The 14,416-nt window shown below is 40.2% G+C and overlaps 1 protein-coding gene across 4 annotated transcripts in view; it reads left to right on the top strand.

Moving 5' to 3' along the window:
* Positions 1 to 14,416, top strand: part of Marchf3 (membrane associated ring-CH-type finger 3) — a 185,642-nt gene that overhangs the window by 148,723 nt on the left and 22,503 nt on the right. For all 4 annotated transcript variants that reach the window (XM_078048127.1, XM_078048114.1, XM_078048136.1 and 1 more), the window contains 2 exons: positions 1,362 to 1,605; positions 4,549 to 4,753. In XM_078048127.1, the coding sequence (XP_077904253.1) occupies positions 1,418 to 1,605; positions 4,549 to 4,753 (393 nt within the window). In that variant the 5' untranslated portion in view covers positions 1,362 to 1,417. The remainder of the gene's footprint in view (positions 1 to 1,361; positions 1,606 to 4,548; positions 4,754 to 14,416) is intronic.

The following is a 14,416-nucleotide window of genomic DNA, read 5'->3' on the forward strand; positions in this document are numbered from 1 at the left end:
GCATATTGTTCTGGAAGTTGGAGAGATCCTGTTTTCTGGACCTGTAGGAATCAAATAAAATGTAATAAGTAGAGACAGATATCTGGGAGGAAACTACCCATGGAGGAATTCCAGATATCCCCTTGGGGCTAGGGAGTGGTGGAAGACAAGATTTTTAGTTAGTTAGATTCAGGGCTTTGACCACATAGGCTAGTTATTGACTCAGTCCATCAACCAATCCTGCCACTGTTACTGAGCCCAGGCCATGTGGAGCATGAGGTGAGCAGGCTGGCAGAAAGGGCATGCATAGCCCTGACATTGTGTCATCTCACCTTTGGACACAATTCCATCAGCAAGCTTCTTCGGAAGCCCCCATTTCTTATACATCACATGCTGACCTATTATTGAATGCAGGGGGATTCCTCACCCCGGGGGTCTTAACACTTTGAACTTGAGGTCATGATCCATGCCCTGCACCACACAGTTCAGGAACAGAATTCCTTATAGTTTATATGAGAGAGTCTACTGGGGAGGTAAAGCCCTTATTAAAAATAGATTATTTATAATTGGTGATAAGAGCTCATTCATCACCTTTTTATGTTCTTCCATGTACTTTCTTATAATGATGCATGTACCCCTCAATTTTAGGAAGTACACAAACAAAAATCAATGCTAATGCATTTATTTTAACATCCATTTGAAAAAATATAAAATAAGCAAATCATATCATGAGTAACCTTAAGAGATTAAATTTTTAAATGAAGTTAATTTTCAAGTTTTAATTTTAAGTAGATATTGAATTATGGGACATGGATTTGACAAAAGTCAGAAAGGTGATACAATAATTGAATGATTTATGTTTGACAAGCAGTGTTCTAGATGTGCTACTTAGCCAAATTTGCTTTTTCCTTTTTTTCTTTCTCTATTTTTAACCCTAGTATCTTAGAATGAAGCTGCCTGGAGATAAATTGCTTACAAGAAAAAATAGTTGCACACAGTTTTAATAATGATTCTAGCAACTTTTAGAGAGTGTCAACAAAGACTTTATTGCTTCTCTGGTAGAGCGAAAGAATTACTATCTTCTCTTCAAATCTGGGCTTCAGAGCCATCATCTGTCACTTCGTGGAAAACAGGGTTGCTGAATGTTTGTATACACCACCTTGCTTTTTGTCTTGTTTATAACCAAATCCACTTGTGGGCTGTGTGTGTGTACATGTATGCACATGCATGCACACTTGTATTAAAGGGTAATAAGATAAGTGCCACATCTGGGATGCCCTGTTATTTATATTAAATAATGACATGATGATGTTGGTGGCCCATAATTCTCCATTTTCTATTAACCACCCTGCCCAAGTAAACTGTTTTCTGATCTCTCTTAGATGGAAATCCTCTATGAATGTGGAAGCCATTAGCAGAGTAATTGCTGTCTGTTGCCATGACAACCAGCCGCTGCAGTCACCTGCCTGAAGTCCTGCCAGACTGCACCAGCTCGGCTGCACCCGTGGTGAAGACTGTGGAGGATTGTGGCAGCCTAGTGAATGGGCAGCCACAGTATGTCATGCAAGTTTCAGCCAAGGACGGGCAGCTGCTGTCAACAGTAGTGCGGACTCTTGCCACCCAGAGGTAGTACCACAATTAAAATAAATGAATCTGTAATTGATCTGGAGAACTGTTTATCAGAATGAAAATGCTAAAGGGAATGTAAATAGTGCCCAGGTCTTTGTGTTAGGTGAGAGGAGGTACTAGTTTAAAAAAAAAACAAAAAGACTACACAAGTTCTGTCATCGCTGTTTCTATAGCAATCAGATATAAAGCAGAGATTCACATTGTCTAGTGTTTTGCTTAAAGTCACACTTGCAGAGAGCCAGGCAGGAAAGGATCCCACAAGATGCAAGGTTGCTTGTTTACATTTATTATTTTGACATTGCTGTCGAAATTATGCTCTTACTGTCTTCAGAACCCCTTTGTTAGAATAGAATGAACAAGGCATCTGATTTCAGGTGACTAAGCCAGTCATCGGATTTGTGGACACAACTTTTGAAATGACATTCCTAGGGTGCATGATGCAGATCAGCACTGCTGGGTGGACACACTATGCAGGTTTACTCTCTGGATGTGGGGACCTCTTTTTTGGTCCCCTCCTTTGCCCCTATGGTCCCCAACCTTCACATACAATCTGATGTGGAGTGCTATTGTTAAAACCTCCATGGCTATTTTCCCTATGATGAACCAAAGCAAGGGTGAATGAAAGTTCTGAACAACTCAGAGACTATTTATACAGGCCTGCACTTTGACCCTGGGGGCTATTCTTGTGCTGCTATTGACCAATGGCAGATTGGAAGCCGTGGGTTCCCAGGCTAATGGCTGCACCTTGGCTTCTCCAAATTTCTTTCAGGATGGTTAAATTCATAGGCTTTTGACCTATGCATGTCAAGTGTATGTCACCACCAGACTTGCCCACTAATGCCAGTGCTCACACTTCTAACCCTGAAACCTAGGACCAGTTATTCACATTTAACCATTTACCTCAGGCAGAGAGATAGGACTGCCCCTCTGGTGCAGGCACAGATCCACAGGACCATATATGTACCTGCAGTAGGACTACTGGTAGCACCACAGCCCTCACACATGGAATCACACCCATGCATGCTATAAATGTCCGAAAACCTTCTATTTAAAAATCTATGCAGTTGTCACAAAGCAAAGAAATAGAAACATATTGAATAGACATTTTTTCCACTACTTGGAAAATTTCCAACAATTGATTAAGACTTAGAACAGGATGAAGTGAAGTGAGACTGGATCACTGGGTGTGCCCAGTCACCCTGGCAGCCATCAATCACCTTGGTTGATCAGGAGGAGCAGGCTACAGGTGAAATGACTGAGACCTGTGAGCCAATGAGTGTGTTTCTGTCCATCAGGCATCCCTGCTCTCCCTTTATATGGCAATGCAAACAAGAGGGCTGCAGAGCTTTGCATGTACATGGCACAAATTGAATGAAGGAGAACAGGAGGAAAAAGTCAACTCTGACACCTTGCTTCTCCCCCCAGCACAAGTGGGTCTTCCGTGCAAGTTGGAGGGAGGTCTTTTTCTTCACTTATTCTCAGAATCATTCCCAGAAGACCTTTGGGAAACAGCACTGTTTCCATGACTGTTTTCCATTGGATCAAAAATTATATTGAAGAGAATGATGTGGCATAGGCCTTGGTCCTGTCATCTCTGGAGTATGTGGGAGAGACAGGGAATTGAGCAAGGAGGCTGGCTGTAGGGTTGTCACATATATGATAATATTTTAAAGTCTAAAGCCCAACAAAGCATAGCACAAGCAACATAGGAAGATATGGATGTGGGCTCACTGGTAGAGCACTTGCTTAGCATTTGTGAGGCAGAACTTCAGAGAGAGAGAGAGAGAGAAGAAAACATGGATCAGAGACTTCTCAGAGGACAAAATACCCACTGAGAAGTGAAGCTATCTGACTTTGATCCTTTCACTGGCACTGACTTCATGGTACAGCCATGTTATTTCATTTGGGCCTGAGTTTTTCCATGAGTGACACTAGCTACCATCAACTAGGCCTTTACTATGTGCTGGTCCCTATTTTAAGTTTCTAATCTGCACTATCTTTTCTCATCCTAAAAATCACCACACAGGGAAGGCGTCATTCTTAGTGCCCATTTTAGAGATAAGGAAATGGAAGTACAGGAAGATGAAGTTTCCTGCCCAAAGTGAGCTGGCCATAAGCCCCTGAACTGGGGTCTTAGCCCAGGCAGTTGGGTTGCAGAGCCTGCACTGGGGTCAACTAACTGTACTATACTGCCTTTACACACCATGCAGGAATGGTTTTTCCAAAAGTAAAGGCAGCACTCTGTGCACAGGCCTCCTTGGTAGGACAGACTCATTACTCTATTTCAGTTCAGTGTCTTTGGCATCCCAGAGATCATTTTCCAAAAGCTCAAAGGGCCACCCACCAATCTACTTTGTCCACGTTTCTCTGTGGCGGCTTCAGGGTTTGTTGCCAGCTCACTTTCCTTCTCTCATTCTCCCACATCATTAAAAAGAGAAACAAAAGGAACCTCTGGGTATAAAAGTGTCCTGGCCAGTTCAAAAGATGTAATTTGTCTAGAAACTACAATTGATATTATTTCAAAACCATTTCTGTTATTTATGGTGAGGAATGATTTTTATTTTTTGATTGGTAGTTTGCCTGAACTTCATCTACGTTCAAGACAAAAATAACATGTTGTTCTGTTGTTCACTTTCACTCATTTTTGACCCTAGGCCACACCTAGCTTCTTTGATATTGGCCTTTATATTTATATATTTTTATATTTATATGCTGGCTAATTTTATATTGGTAAAAGTAGATGGCCTGAGTACTCTGGAGTACCTAAGACCACTGGCCCCATTGCCAAGGTCAAGTATAAAAATCTAAGGGGTCTTAAAGCAAGTATCTGTTTTGAGCAGATGCCACTGGGGAGGGCCCAAACAACACAGAGCTAGAGGCCATCCACATGGCAGTGGGTCACAGCCCAGTGACCAGCAAGTGCCCCTCCTTCTCTTGCAGCCCCTTCAATGACCGGCCAATGTGCAGGATCTGCCATGAGGGCAGCAGCCAAGAAGACTTGCTCTCTCCATGTGAATGTACAGGGACCTTGGGGACAATTCATCGGAGCTGCCTGGAACACTGGCTGTCGTCCTCAAACACCAGCTACTGTGAACTCTGCCACTTCAGGTTTGCAGTCGAGCGCAAACCCAGGCCGTTAGTGGAGGTCAGTAAGTGGGGCACGTCCTGAAAACTTAGCTCTAATGAGCAAATGATGTCTGCTTTTATGCCTGGATCACAAACCCAGTACAGCTTCACTGAAGCACAGTAATAGCTCTGTGTGAGTGTGTGTGTGTGTGTGTGTGTGAGAGAGAGAGAGAGAGAGAGAGAGAGAGAGAGAGAGAGAGAAGCAGACAGGGAGGGACAACTTGTCAGCTCATTCTACTGGGATCCAGCAGTAGAAGGGTGACCTCCACAAAAGTGGACCCAAAAATAGAGGAAATTAGTGGTCTCCATTTTTCAATACCTATGAAGTGGAACAAACAAATTAAACACCTCTGTGCACACCCTCTGACCAACATGGAGCAATAGATAAATGGGCATTCAGGTTGCATATCCCAACAGGTCTTCAGGAGAAAATATAGCTACATTTACAATGGAGTTAGACCCACACTTCCTGGGTTCTATGGCCTTGGGTAACTTACCATATCCCTTGTATTTGCCATAAGAATGAAAGGAGCTAATATGTATAAAACATTTAATAACTCAGGACACATATTCAAGTGTTTGAATAAAAATATTCTTTCTGGGATATCATGCATAAGCTTTTTTCAGCTAATAACCTAGTATTGGAATTGCTTTTCTTAAAAGTGATGCTATCAACCCAGCAGCCATTAAAATGACAAGACATTCTTTTCTGTGTTTTTGGAGGCACAGGACTATTCTTGAAGGTCTGATCTGAATTTAATCAGAGAAGTAGAAAAAAAATATATACTGTTTCTGCCCTCCCTCCTACCCCCAAATTCAGGTAGTAAATTAAAGGCTGGATATTAGCAATAATAAATATTTTAGTGCATTGTGAGGCAGAGCTAGCTGAAAGGGGTTAAGACATTGTGTCTGTGATCTAGACGAGCTCATAATATTATTTCAGCAGCTAACCCAGTGAACCCCTGAAATTAGAACTAGAACTAGAACTAGAGATCAAGAAGCCATTCTTAGAGACCACTAAATAAGTGTATTGGCACCAAGGCACCTGAAAAGCTCTAGAGAGCTCTGTGTATACATCTCTTGGTTTTGACCTTGAAATTTTAATCAGGATTTGCAACTGGGGCTTGTTTTAGCTATGACTTACTTGCCAAACAGCATAAAATTTATTTGACTTGCTCCAGCAAATGCTGGATCAAATGACCTCTAAATTTAGCCATCTTGCTACTTGACATCCACTTTCAGAAATTCATATTTGTAAATTTTCCATCAGGAATTTGACCCCATGCCAGATTCACTGGGAGTTAACATTTCAGAACCCCTTCTGCAGAGGGGAAATGTAATTGAATAATAATAAACAAATAGGGTGATAATTTCTTAAGCCCAATGGCAAAAGTAAAAAGAAGTCTATTTCTCCTTTCCAGCAGCTTCTTGGAATCTTCCCAATTCGATATTGCAGCCTCTCTAGGGCAGCTGGCTTCCCAGAGTGAGGAAATCCTGCTTTTAAATGGATTGCATCCAGAGGTCTTCTTTACTGGTCCCTCTCCAGTGAAGACTTTTATTTTCACTTGATAAAAATTCCAGTGTATGCCTGTAATCCCAGCAGCTCGAGAAGCTGAGGCAGAAGGATCACGAATTCAAAACCAACTTCAGCAACTTAGCAAGGCCCTAAACATCTTAGAGACCCTGTCTCTAAATAAAAAACAAAAAAAGGTGGGATGTGGTTCAGAGGTTAAATGCCCCTGGGTTCAATCCCTGATACAAAAAAAAAATTCCAGTGTATGTACCCATAAATATGTAACAAATGTGTCGGGTATGCATGTATGCATAGGCCTCAATCTTTCTAATAACTTGATGTCAAATCACCCAGTCTCAGAGAGGATAACACCCACACAGAAAGGTTTCTTCAAAGTTACCAATTTCTGGTCCCAGACTGACTCCAGAATGGCAGGCAACTGTCATCAAACAAGGAAAGGAGTCAAATGACCTTGAGAAGGTGTGAGGTGCTCTATAAGATTTAGGGCCTCGCCTACAAAAACTTCACCCAAACGGTCACTGTGGTGAAATTTTCATTGCACAAATGGAATGTGACAATTTTCAGAGTTAATGATGATTGAACAAGTTGAAAGTGAAAGGCAAACTTCTCAGGCTGGGGGAGGCTGGCTGTTTGATCATCCCATGGTGAAATGAACTTGCTGTTTGACCACAAGCAATAAAAAGTTGTCTTTGGTTTCTAGGCTGTAGGACAAATGAAAACCAGGTGTGGGCAGATTTTTAAACGACTGACATGACTAATTGACTTTTCCCTTCTTACCAAAGGGCAGGCTTATTTGTAGTGAGCATTGCTTCTCAATATTTTTACCCTGAGATAAACATGCATCTTTTTTTAAAAAGTATATCAGTCAAACCTGCCTATTTGGGTTAAGGATTAGGAGTATTGTTACTTTATTTCTCATTTTTACTCTTTTAATTGCTTTAATCATTACTTTGTTTACCAGTTGTATCTGCCTTCTCATTAAAGCAAGAAAATTCCATAACATTTAATTTCAAAATCAATGTGACAATAACAGCTCTTGTTGCTAGAGGAAGCAGTTTTAAAAGTCATTTATAAATTTTATTTGTCAGCATCTAGATGCTAACATTGGCTGAAATTACTTTAACACCTCCAACTCGCACTTTTCAGCAAACCCTTTCAGCCCTCTGTTCACGCAGCTCTTGGATCCCTTTTACTTACTTTCCTAAGGCACTCCTTGTCTGTACTCTGCAGCCAGTTGTTGGATGTTCATTTTTAACTGATGAGGAACACAGGGCTGTTGCATATACACAAGCTGCCAAGGTTAGTCTTTTCCCCCCAACACAGTTGAGTTTCTATTCATATGGCCAAACCAATGGACTGGTTTTATAAGAATCTCAATACTGGATATCCCCTCCCCACTTTGCCACTGACCATCTGTGTGACCATCTGTGTGACTCGGTTAGTTTCTCTGAGCTTCACTATGGAAGAGGGCAAGCAAGAAGCTCTCCATGACTTCTTCTGGGTCCTATAAGGCTAGAAGTTCTTGTTTTTTTAAAAAAAAAAAAATGGAGTACTATGCAGCAATAAAAAATGACAAAATCATAGAATTTGCAGGGAAATGGATGGCACTAGAGCAGATTATGCTTAGTGAAGCTAGTCAATCCCTAAAAAACAAATACCAAATGTCTTCTTTGATATAATGAGAGCAACTATGAACAGAGCAAGGAGGAAGAGCAGGAAGAAAAGACTAACATTTAACAGAGTCATGAGATGGGAGGGAAAGGGAGAGAAAAGGGAAATTGCATGGAAATGAAGGGAGACCCTCATTGCTATACAAAATTACATATAAGAGGTTGTGAGGGGAATGGGAAAATAAACAAGGAGAGTAATGAATTACAGTAGATGGGGTAGAGAGAGAAGAAGGGAGGGGAGGGGAGGGGGGATAGTAGGGGATAGGAAAGGTAGCAGAATACAACAATTACTAATTGGGCATTATGTAAAATTGTGGATGTATAACCGACGTGATTCTGCAATCTGCATTTGGGGTAAAATTGGGAGTTCATAACCCACTTCAATCTAATGTATGAAATATGATATGTCAAGAGCTTTGTAATGTTGTGAACAACCAATAAAAAAAATAAAAAATTAAAAAAAAAAAAACTACATTTAGCCAGCACAGTGGCATATCCTTAGTGGCTTAAAATCCCAGTAATTTCAGAGGCTGAGGCAGGAAGATGGTAAGTTTGAGGCCAGTTTCAGCAACTTTTTGAGACCTGTCTCAAAATAAAAACATGAATAGGGTTGGAGATGTAGCTCAGTGGTAAAGCATCCCTGGGTTCAATCCCAACTGTGCCCCTCAAAAAGAAATCTACACTTTAAATAGGTACCTTGTATGGTATGTAATTTATGTCTCAATAAGTTGTTTTTATGTCTGTTTGCTTACCTCTCTACCTACTTACCTACCTTGCCTACTTATGCATATGGCCAGGATGTTTTTAGTTTCTTTTGGTGGTTGCATACAAATTTTATACCCTAAATAGTTTCTTGCTGCAACGTAAGCCGGTAAAACAAGAGCTGGTTTCAACCCAAGAGAGCTACGCTGCAGTCATCTAGTTTAGTCAGATGTGGATGAATTTCTGTCCTAGTCCAGCTAATGCAAATCTCATAAGGTCTGTGTCCAATCATGCAAAGCCTGAAAGCATTCAAAACGTACACAGCGAAAAGGAAGAGCAGTTAAAACAGACATGCATTTCTTACCTCCACAGCTAGCTTCTCTCGTGAAGGCTACGTGGTTTTTGTTGATGATGGAAAATTGCACCCTGTGGCAATTTGTAAGATGAATTATCCCCAAGAATAATGACCCACTAGAACATAGTAAATAGATATCCACTAACCATAAAAGGATTCACTGAATGACCAGCCTGGGTGGTTTTATGGTCTCCTTCCTGCTCATTTTTAGTTTTCTCATTTCTCTCTGTAAGGTGAACTCTGATACCATTTTTTTATAATAAATGGTAAAATATGGCAAGCCAATGAAAATACCATGATTCATCCCCCAAAATGTGTGCCCCAACTACAGCCTATTGCCATGATTGCATTTCTGATTGACCAGTTTGCAAAGAACCCCATCTTGCTATGTGCAAATAGCATGCTAGTAACATTTCTTTCTAGTGATGGGATAGTGCCACTAGGCTTCCCTGAGACATGAGTCGGTAGCTTCCTAGCCTGGCCCAGAAAACCCATGAAGTTATAGATCAGCTCAACAATGTCGTGATTAAAATGAAACAGCCAGGAAACAGTGAAAATCTGGAAAGCAGGCTTTCTAGGCTCTGATCTTCCTCTGATGAGGGAGACGTGGTGATTTTTCACAGAGGGGGTGATTAGATTTCCATATTCCTATTTCCTTTACACAGACCCAGCTGATTGATAAGAATTGTATGAACAATTTAAAAGCTGTTCTCTGCGAGTCAGAGGTTTAGCTAAATTGAAACCGAGTGTTTTCATACATATCAGTTACCCAGAATAATAGGATGTAAAGTAAAGCCAGGGAGATGAGGATTAAGGATTTTTCCTAACTTTTTTTATTTATGAATTTTTTGAAGTCACTAGAAGAAAATAGTTGTGAAGTGTGCCCTGGATTCAGCATAATCTCCAGCTACACAACAGAGAGAAAGTGCCCATGAAGCAGAGAGAACTGCACACAAAGAAACCACTTGACACTTGCTATTTAATAGATTCAAGACTTCACTTAACTCCTAATATAGATATATAGATATAGATGTAGAGATAGAGATATATAGATAGGTATTGGATGTAGGTCAGGAACTCTTATTATAGTGTATTTGGTTTTGATTTTTAATATTCATCCAAGTAAAAACGTGAACTTTTTGTTTCAGAGTATTCACTTTCATCAACAAACTCTCACAGCACTGGGGTGATTATGGAATTATACCATAAAGGATATCAACTGATTCAAGGAGATGCACAGGCGAGAGGCCCACTATTGCATTCCTCATAGGAAGGCAAATAAGCTTCTTTTTTCACTCCAACCTGTGAATGCAACCTAGCAAATAAGGTGGTTAGACCATGATCGTAGCATGTGACAGACGTGTTTTATTGGGTGAATACTTCTTTTAACTAAAGAATGAGAAGACCCTTAGGTGGTTCGTGCACTCCTCCGTCCTGCCAGGCCTTGCCTGCTGCTCACCCCACCCTTAGCCCTCTTCCCTGGCTCCCACTGCCTACTATTGACCTGTGAGACTCCTGAATTGGATAATTTCTCCCACCTTTAAAGGAGTTCTCTGTGCATTTCTTTCTAAAAAGTTTTTCTTTTAGGGAATTATAAATGGAACCTAACTATCTCCTTCTTGTTATCCCCCACATTACAAGAAGCTGAAAGGGTTGATTTAAAATCAAGGTAAATGTAAGAGACAGTGTACTCACATGGACAGTGTTAGGAATAACTATGATTACTCTACCATGCACTTGAGTGTGCTCTGGTGCTAGCCAAGTGTTTCCTTGACCTCTGACAAGGTCACTGAGTGGGCTTCCATCAGAGCACACTGCCTCCATATGGACTTGTAGCACCAGCCTTTGTGTCAGCAGTTGAGGTGACACAAGTGATGACCGAACCCCAGCAATCCTTGATCCTGCAGTTGTTCAGCCTTGAATTTTTCTCTTGGTTTTGGTGTCTAATTTGGCAGTTGCTTCATTACTTAAAGCTTAGCTACAAAGATGCAGTTTTAAGGTATCTATTAAATTCACAGCTTGCTTCATTAAAAATCACTTCATTAAAAAAGCAAGCCAACTGAAGTGTTCACATGGCCGTGCCAGATGGAAGTGAGCTGTCTGCTCGGTGCCTGTGTTTTCAGCTCATCCATTGCTGGTAAAGGATTAATTTGGAGGGAAAAATCCAGTTCCCTGCATAAAAAGAATTACATGAGCAGGTTCTTTTATTTTCAATTGTACTGATCCTTGCAGTTAACTTGGGTTGAAACATGCATTAGAATCCACATTCTCAAGAGGATGTGATTCAGTCAGTAGCTGCTCTCTTTGTTGCCCCAGCTGAGAACTCCTGCAAAGACAAAACACACACACACACATAAAATCACACACAATTACAAAGACACCAAACACTGAGAGTTGTTACACATGACTGTATTTTAATTATTCTATGTTTCAAAAAATAGAGGACAAATAGGTGTGTTTCCTCATACTGAGAACTAGCAAATGTTAGCATTTTGTGAGCCTCAGACCTTTCATAGGACAGCTTCTTGGTGTGCAGAGAAAACATGTCTGTGGAACTCAGTAATTCCTTACACATTCTCAAATATGAGATAAAATTTACCCAGGTTTTCTTTAAGCATATCTTCTTGGCCAAGAATAAGAGGAAGTCAATAAAATAAGACAGGTAATCTTGAAAGATTCTGGACCCTTTTAGTTAATGCCAAGTGTAAGAACAAATAGTGCAGCAAATGTTGACTGTCAAGGGGTTCATGTCTTTGAAAGGCAATTAAAAGATATTACTTGGGAGTTGGGTGGTGGAGGTGATGGTGTCCCTGGGCTGATGGCAGAAGAGCTTTGTAAAGGGCAGTCAGAAAAAGCAGTCTTTTTCTTGAATCCCGCTAAAATAGCAAGGCACAATTAACCCTCAGAAATTGCCCTGTGCAAGGTGCAGTCACCTCATGGAACCAAAGGGAGACATAAATTGCAGGAGCTGTGTACACATTTCTGAAGCAAAGTTATAGAATATACATAGCACTCCGTGTTAAGAGTTTATTTTCTTTAAAAGTTACCTGTTTCAGTTTTGTCAACAAGTAACTTTTAACTCTGAAGAAAGAACATACAGTCTTAAAAAAATAATACTGTGAATTACTGTGAATAGTACATCATTATAGTTCAATTCTGCCTAATAGTTATTATTATGCAATAGATATTGCCAATATGAATGTGGTCATTTGTATTGCTATATAAATTAGTGACATGGAGAAGTATCTTCAGTGGGAGGTCAGTGGTCCTTTATGAATGGCACCCTGCTATCACCTTTTGTGCTAAGAATTTCATTTTCCACAATAGTCATAGATGTTGACTCTAGTCCCGTGGCATTCATTTACTTTGAATCCATCAATTTTTAGCTTTAAGATGTTCATACCCTATTTTTTTCTTGAATTTTATGTTTACCCATTTCGTAGGCAAAAGGGAAATATTACATGCTGTACACTTCATGTAATCACCTTTCTTCAATGTCTCAAGTATCCCTATAATGACAAAGAAATCCCATTTTGTAGATAAGAAAACTATGATTTTCACATATTAAAGTCACACTTTAGAATAATCTTAAATGTTTTTGGCCTTAAGACTAGTAAAGAACAGGAAGAAAAAGAATCCAGATCTGTGTGGCTCCAGGGTCCACATTCTTCCTACTCTCCCTGGCATCTTAGCTCAGTTGGGCTGCTATGACAAAATAACATAAACTGTGTAGCTTACAAGCAGTAGAAACTTACTTCTCACAGTTCTGGAGGCTGTGAAGTCCAAGATCAGAGTGTGAGAACAGGCCAGTTCTGGTGAGGTCTCTTTAATGCTGCATGCTGCTGACATCTGGCTAGGTCCTCACATGTTGGAATGAAAGGCTAGCTTTCTAGGGTCTCCTTTATAAGGGCACTTATCCCAATCATAAGGGCTCCACCCCATGACCTAATCACTTCTCCAAGACCCTAACTCCTGATACTATCAGCTGACAGGATTTTAACATGTGAGTTTGGAGGACACAAACATTCAGAACACAGAACTTAGCTTCATCCTTTCTGCCTCTTGGTTTTTCTTCCTTCCTTTGCTCATTGACACATGTGTGCAGACACAGAGTCAAGGACTTCTTTACCAATTACCAGCCTTTCCACTGGACAAGATGTTTATCAAGAGTGAAAAAAGTTAAGATGAAAGCCCAGGTTTCCTCTTGGCATTGATTTTGTCTACTAACTCCAGAGCTGTTAGGGAGGAGGAAAGGATAGATAGGTGGAACACAGAGGGGTTTTAGGGCAGTTGACACTATTCAGTATGATATCAACATAGGTTCAACAGTTGTATCATATGTACTCTGGTGGGATGATACTTGAGTAGAAGATACTCAAGATAGGGGCAAGGAGCATATGGAAACTGTGCTTTCCATTCAATTTTGCTGCAAATAAAAAGTGCTCTAAAAAGATATAATGATTCTCTTTATACTGTAGTAGAACTGGAAAAAAAAAAAACTTTGGGCTACAACAGCCTATGATAAGCCAAAAATCTTTCTTAGTTTCCAAGAGACTTTACCCATCCTTTCTTTTTATCTTCTTGTCAGTTACTCTTTCTCTGCATTTGAGTTTTTATTTTACTGGGTCATTATGTCACCAATATCTTCTGAGATTTCTCCCAAAGGAGAGATGTTATAAGGAAGCCTGGTGAACTCAAAAGTTGTTAAGAGCCTTGTCACTCCTTCATGAATGGTTGTAAAAGTTAATCACTCATAATGTGGCTGAACACATTTGTGAGGTAAATTTCTTTAAAGACTGTCATTGTAGTCATTCAGATTGGTAATCCTTGTTTTGTAACCCATGAAGGACAACACTGATTTTTCCTTTGAATTATTTGTATAACTGTCTCCATTCTTCGCTTTGCTGTCTTTGACAGATGCAGCAGATTTGGGGAAAAATAAGAAGAGACTCCATCAGATCTCTCAGTCCACCAGCTTTGTCTTCCTTTTCATTCCCCCACCCCCCATCATATATTTGGGTGCCATACTTGATCACTGCCTCCCTCCACCATTGAAGAGATAGGGGCCCTGTGAGACTGTCTTGGATAAAACTGTTTCTTTGCAGTCCATTATTACTGAGTTAGAGAGAGAGATTTACACTGTGAAGGATGTGTGAGAAGAAAGTTATGTTGGGCTTTTATAATGCGAAAAGGGGAGGACTTCTTAAGGGTTTAGTTTGGGATTCTGAAAAATAAATTCAATCCTTAGATGTGCTGCTTATGAAAATGTATAAGGATCTGTTTGTGACAATTGAGGTCAGATTAGGAGAAGAAAACAAATATTTTATACTTGTTATTTTGTCATTGCTTCACCTCCAGCAATGCTGTTAGAAATAGAAAGTTGGAACAAGTAGTGAGGTTCAAAATCTTTTAGGACTTTGA

Source organism: Ictidomys tridecemlineatus, chromosome 1 (genome assembly GCF_052094955.1).
Source record: "Ictidomys tridecemlineatus isolate mIctTri1 chromosome 1, mIctTri1.hap1, whole genome shotgun sequence".
NCBI lineage: Eukaryota > Metazoa > Chordata > Mammalia > Rodentia > Sciuridae > Ictidomys > Ictidomys tridecemlineatus.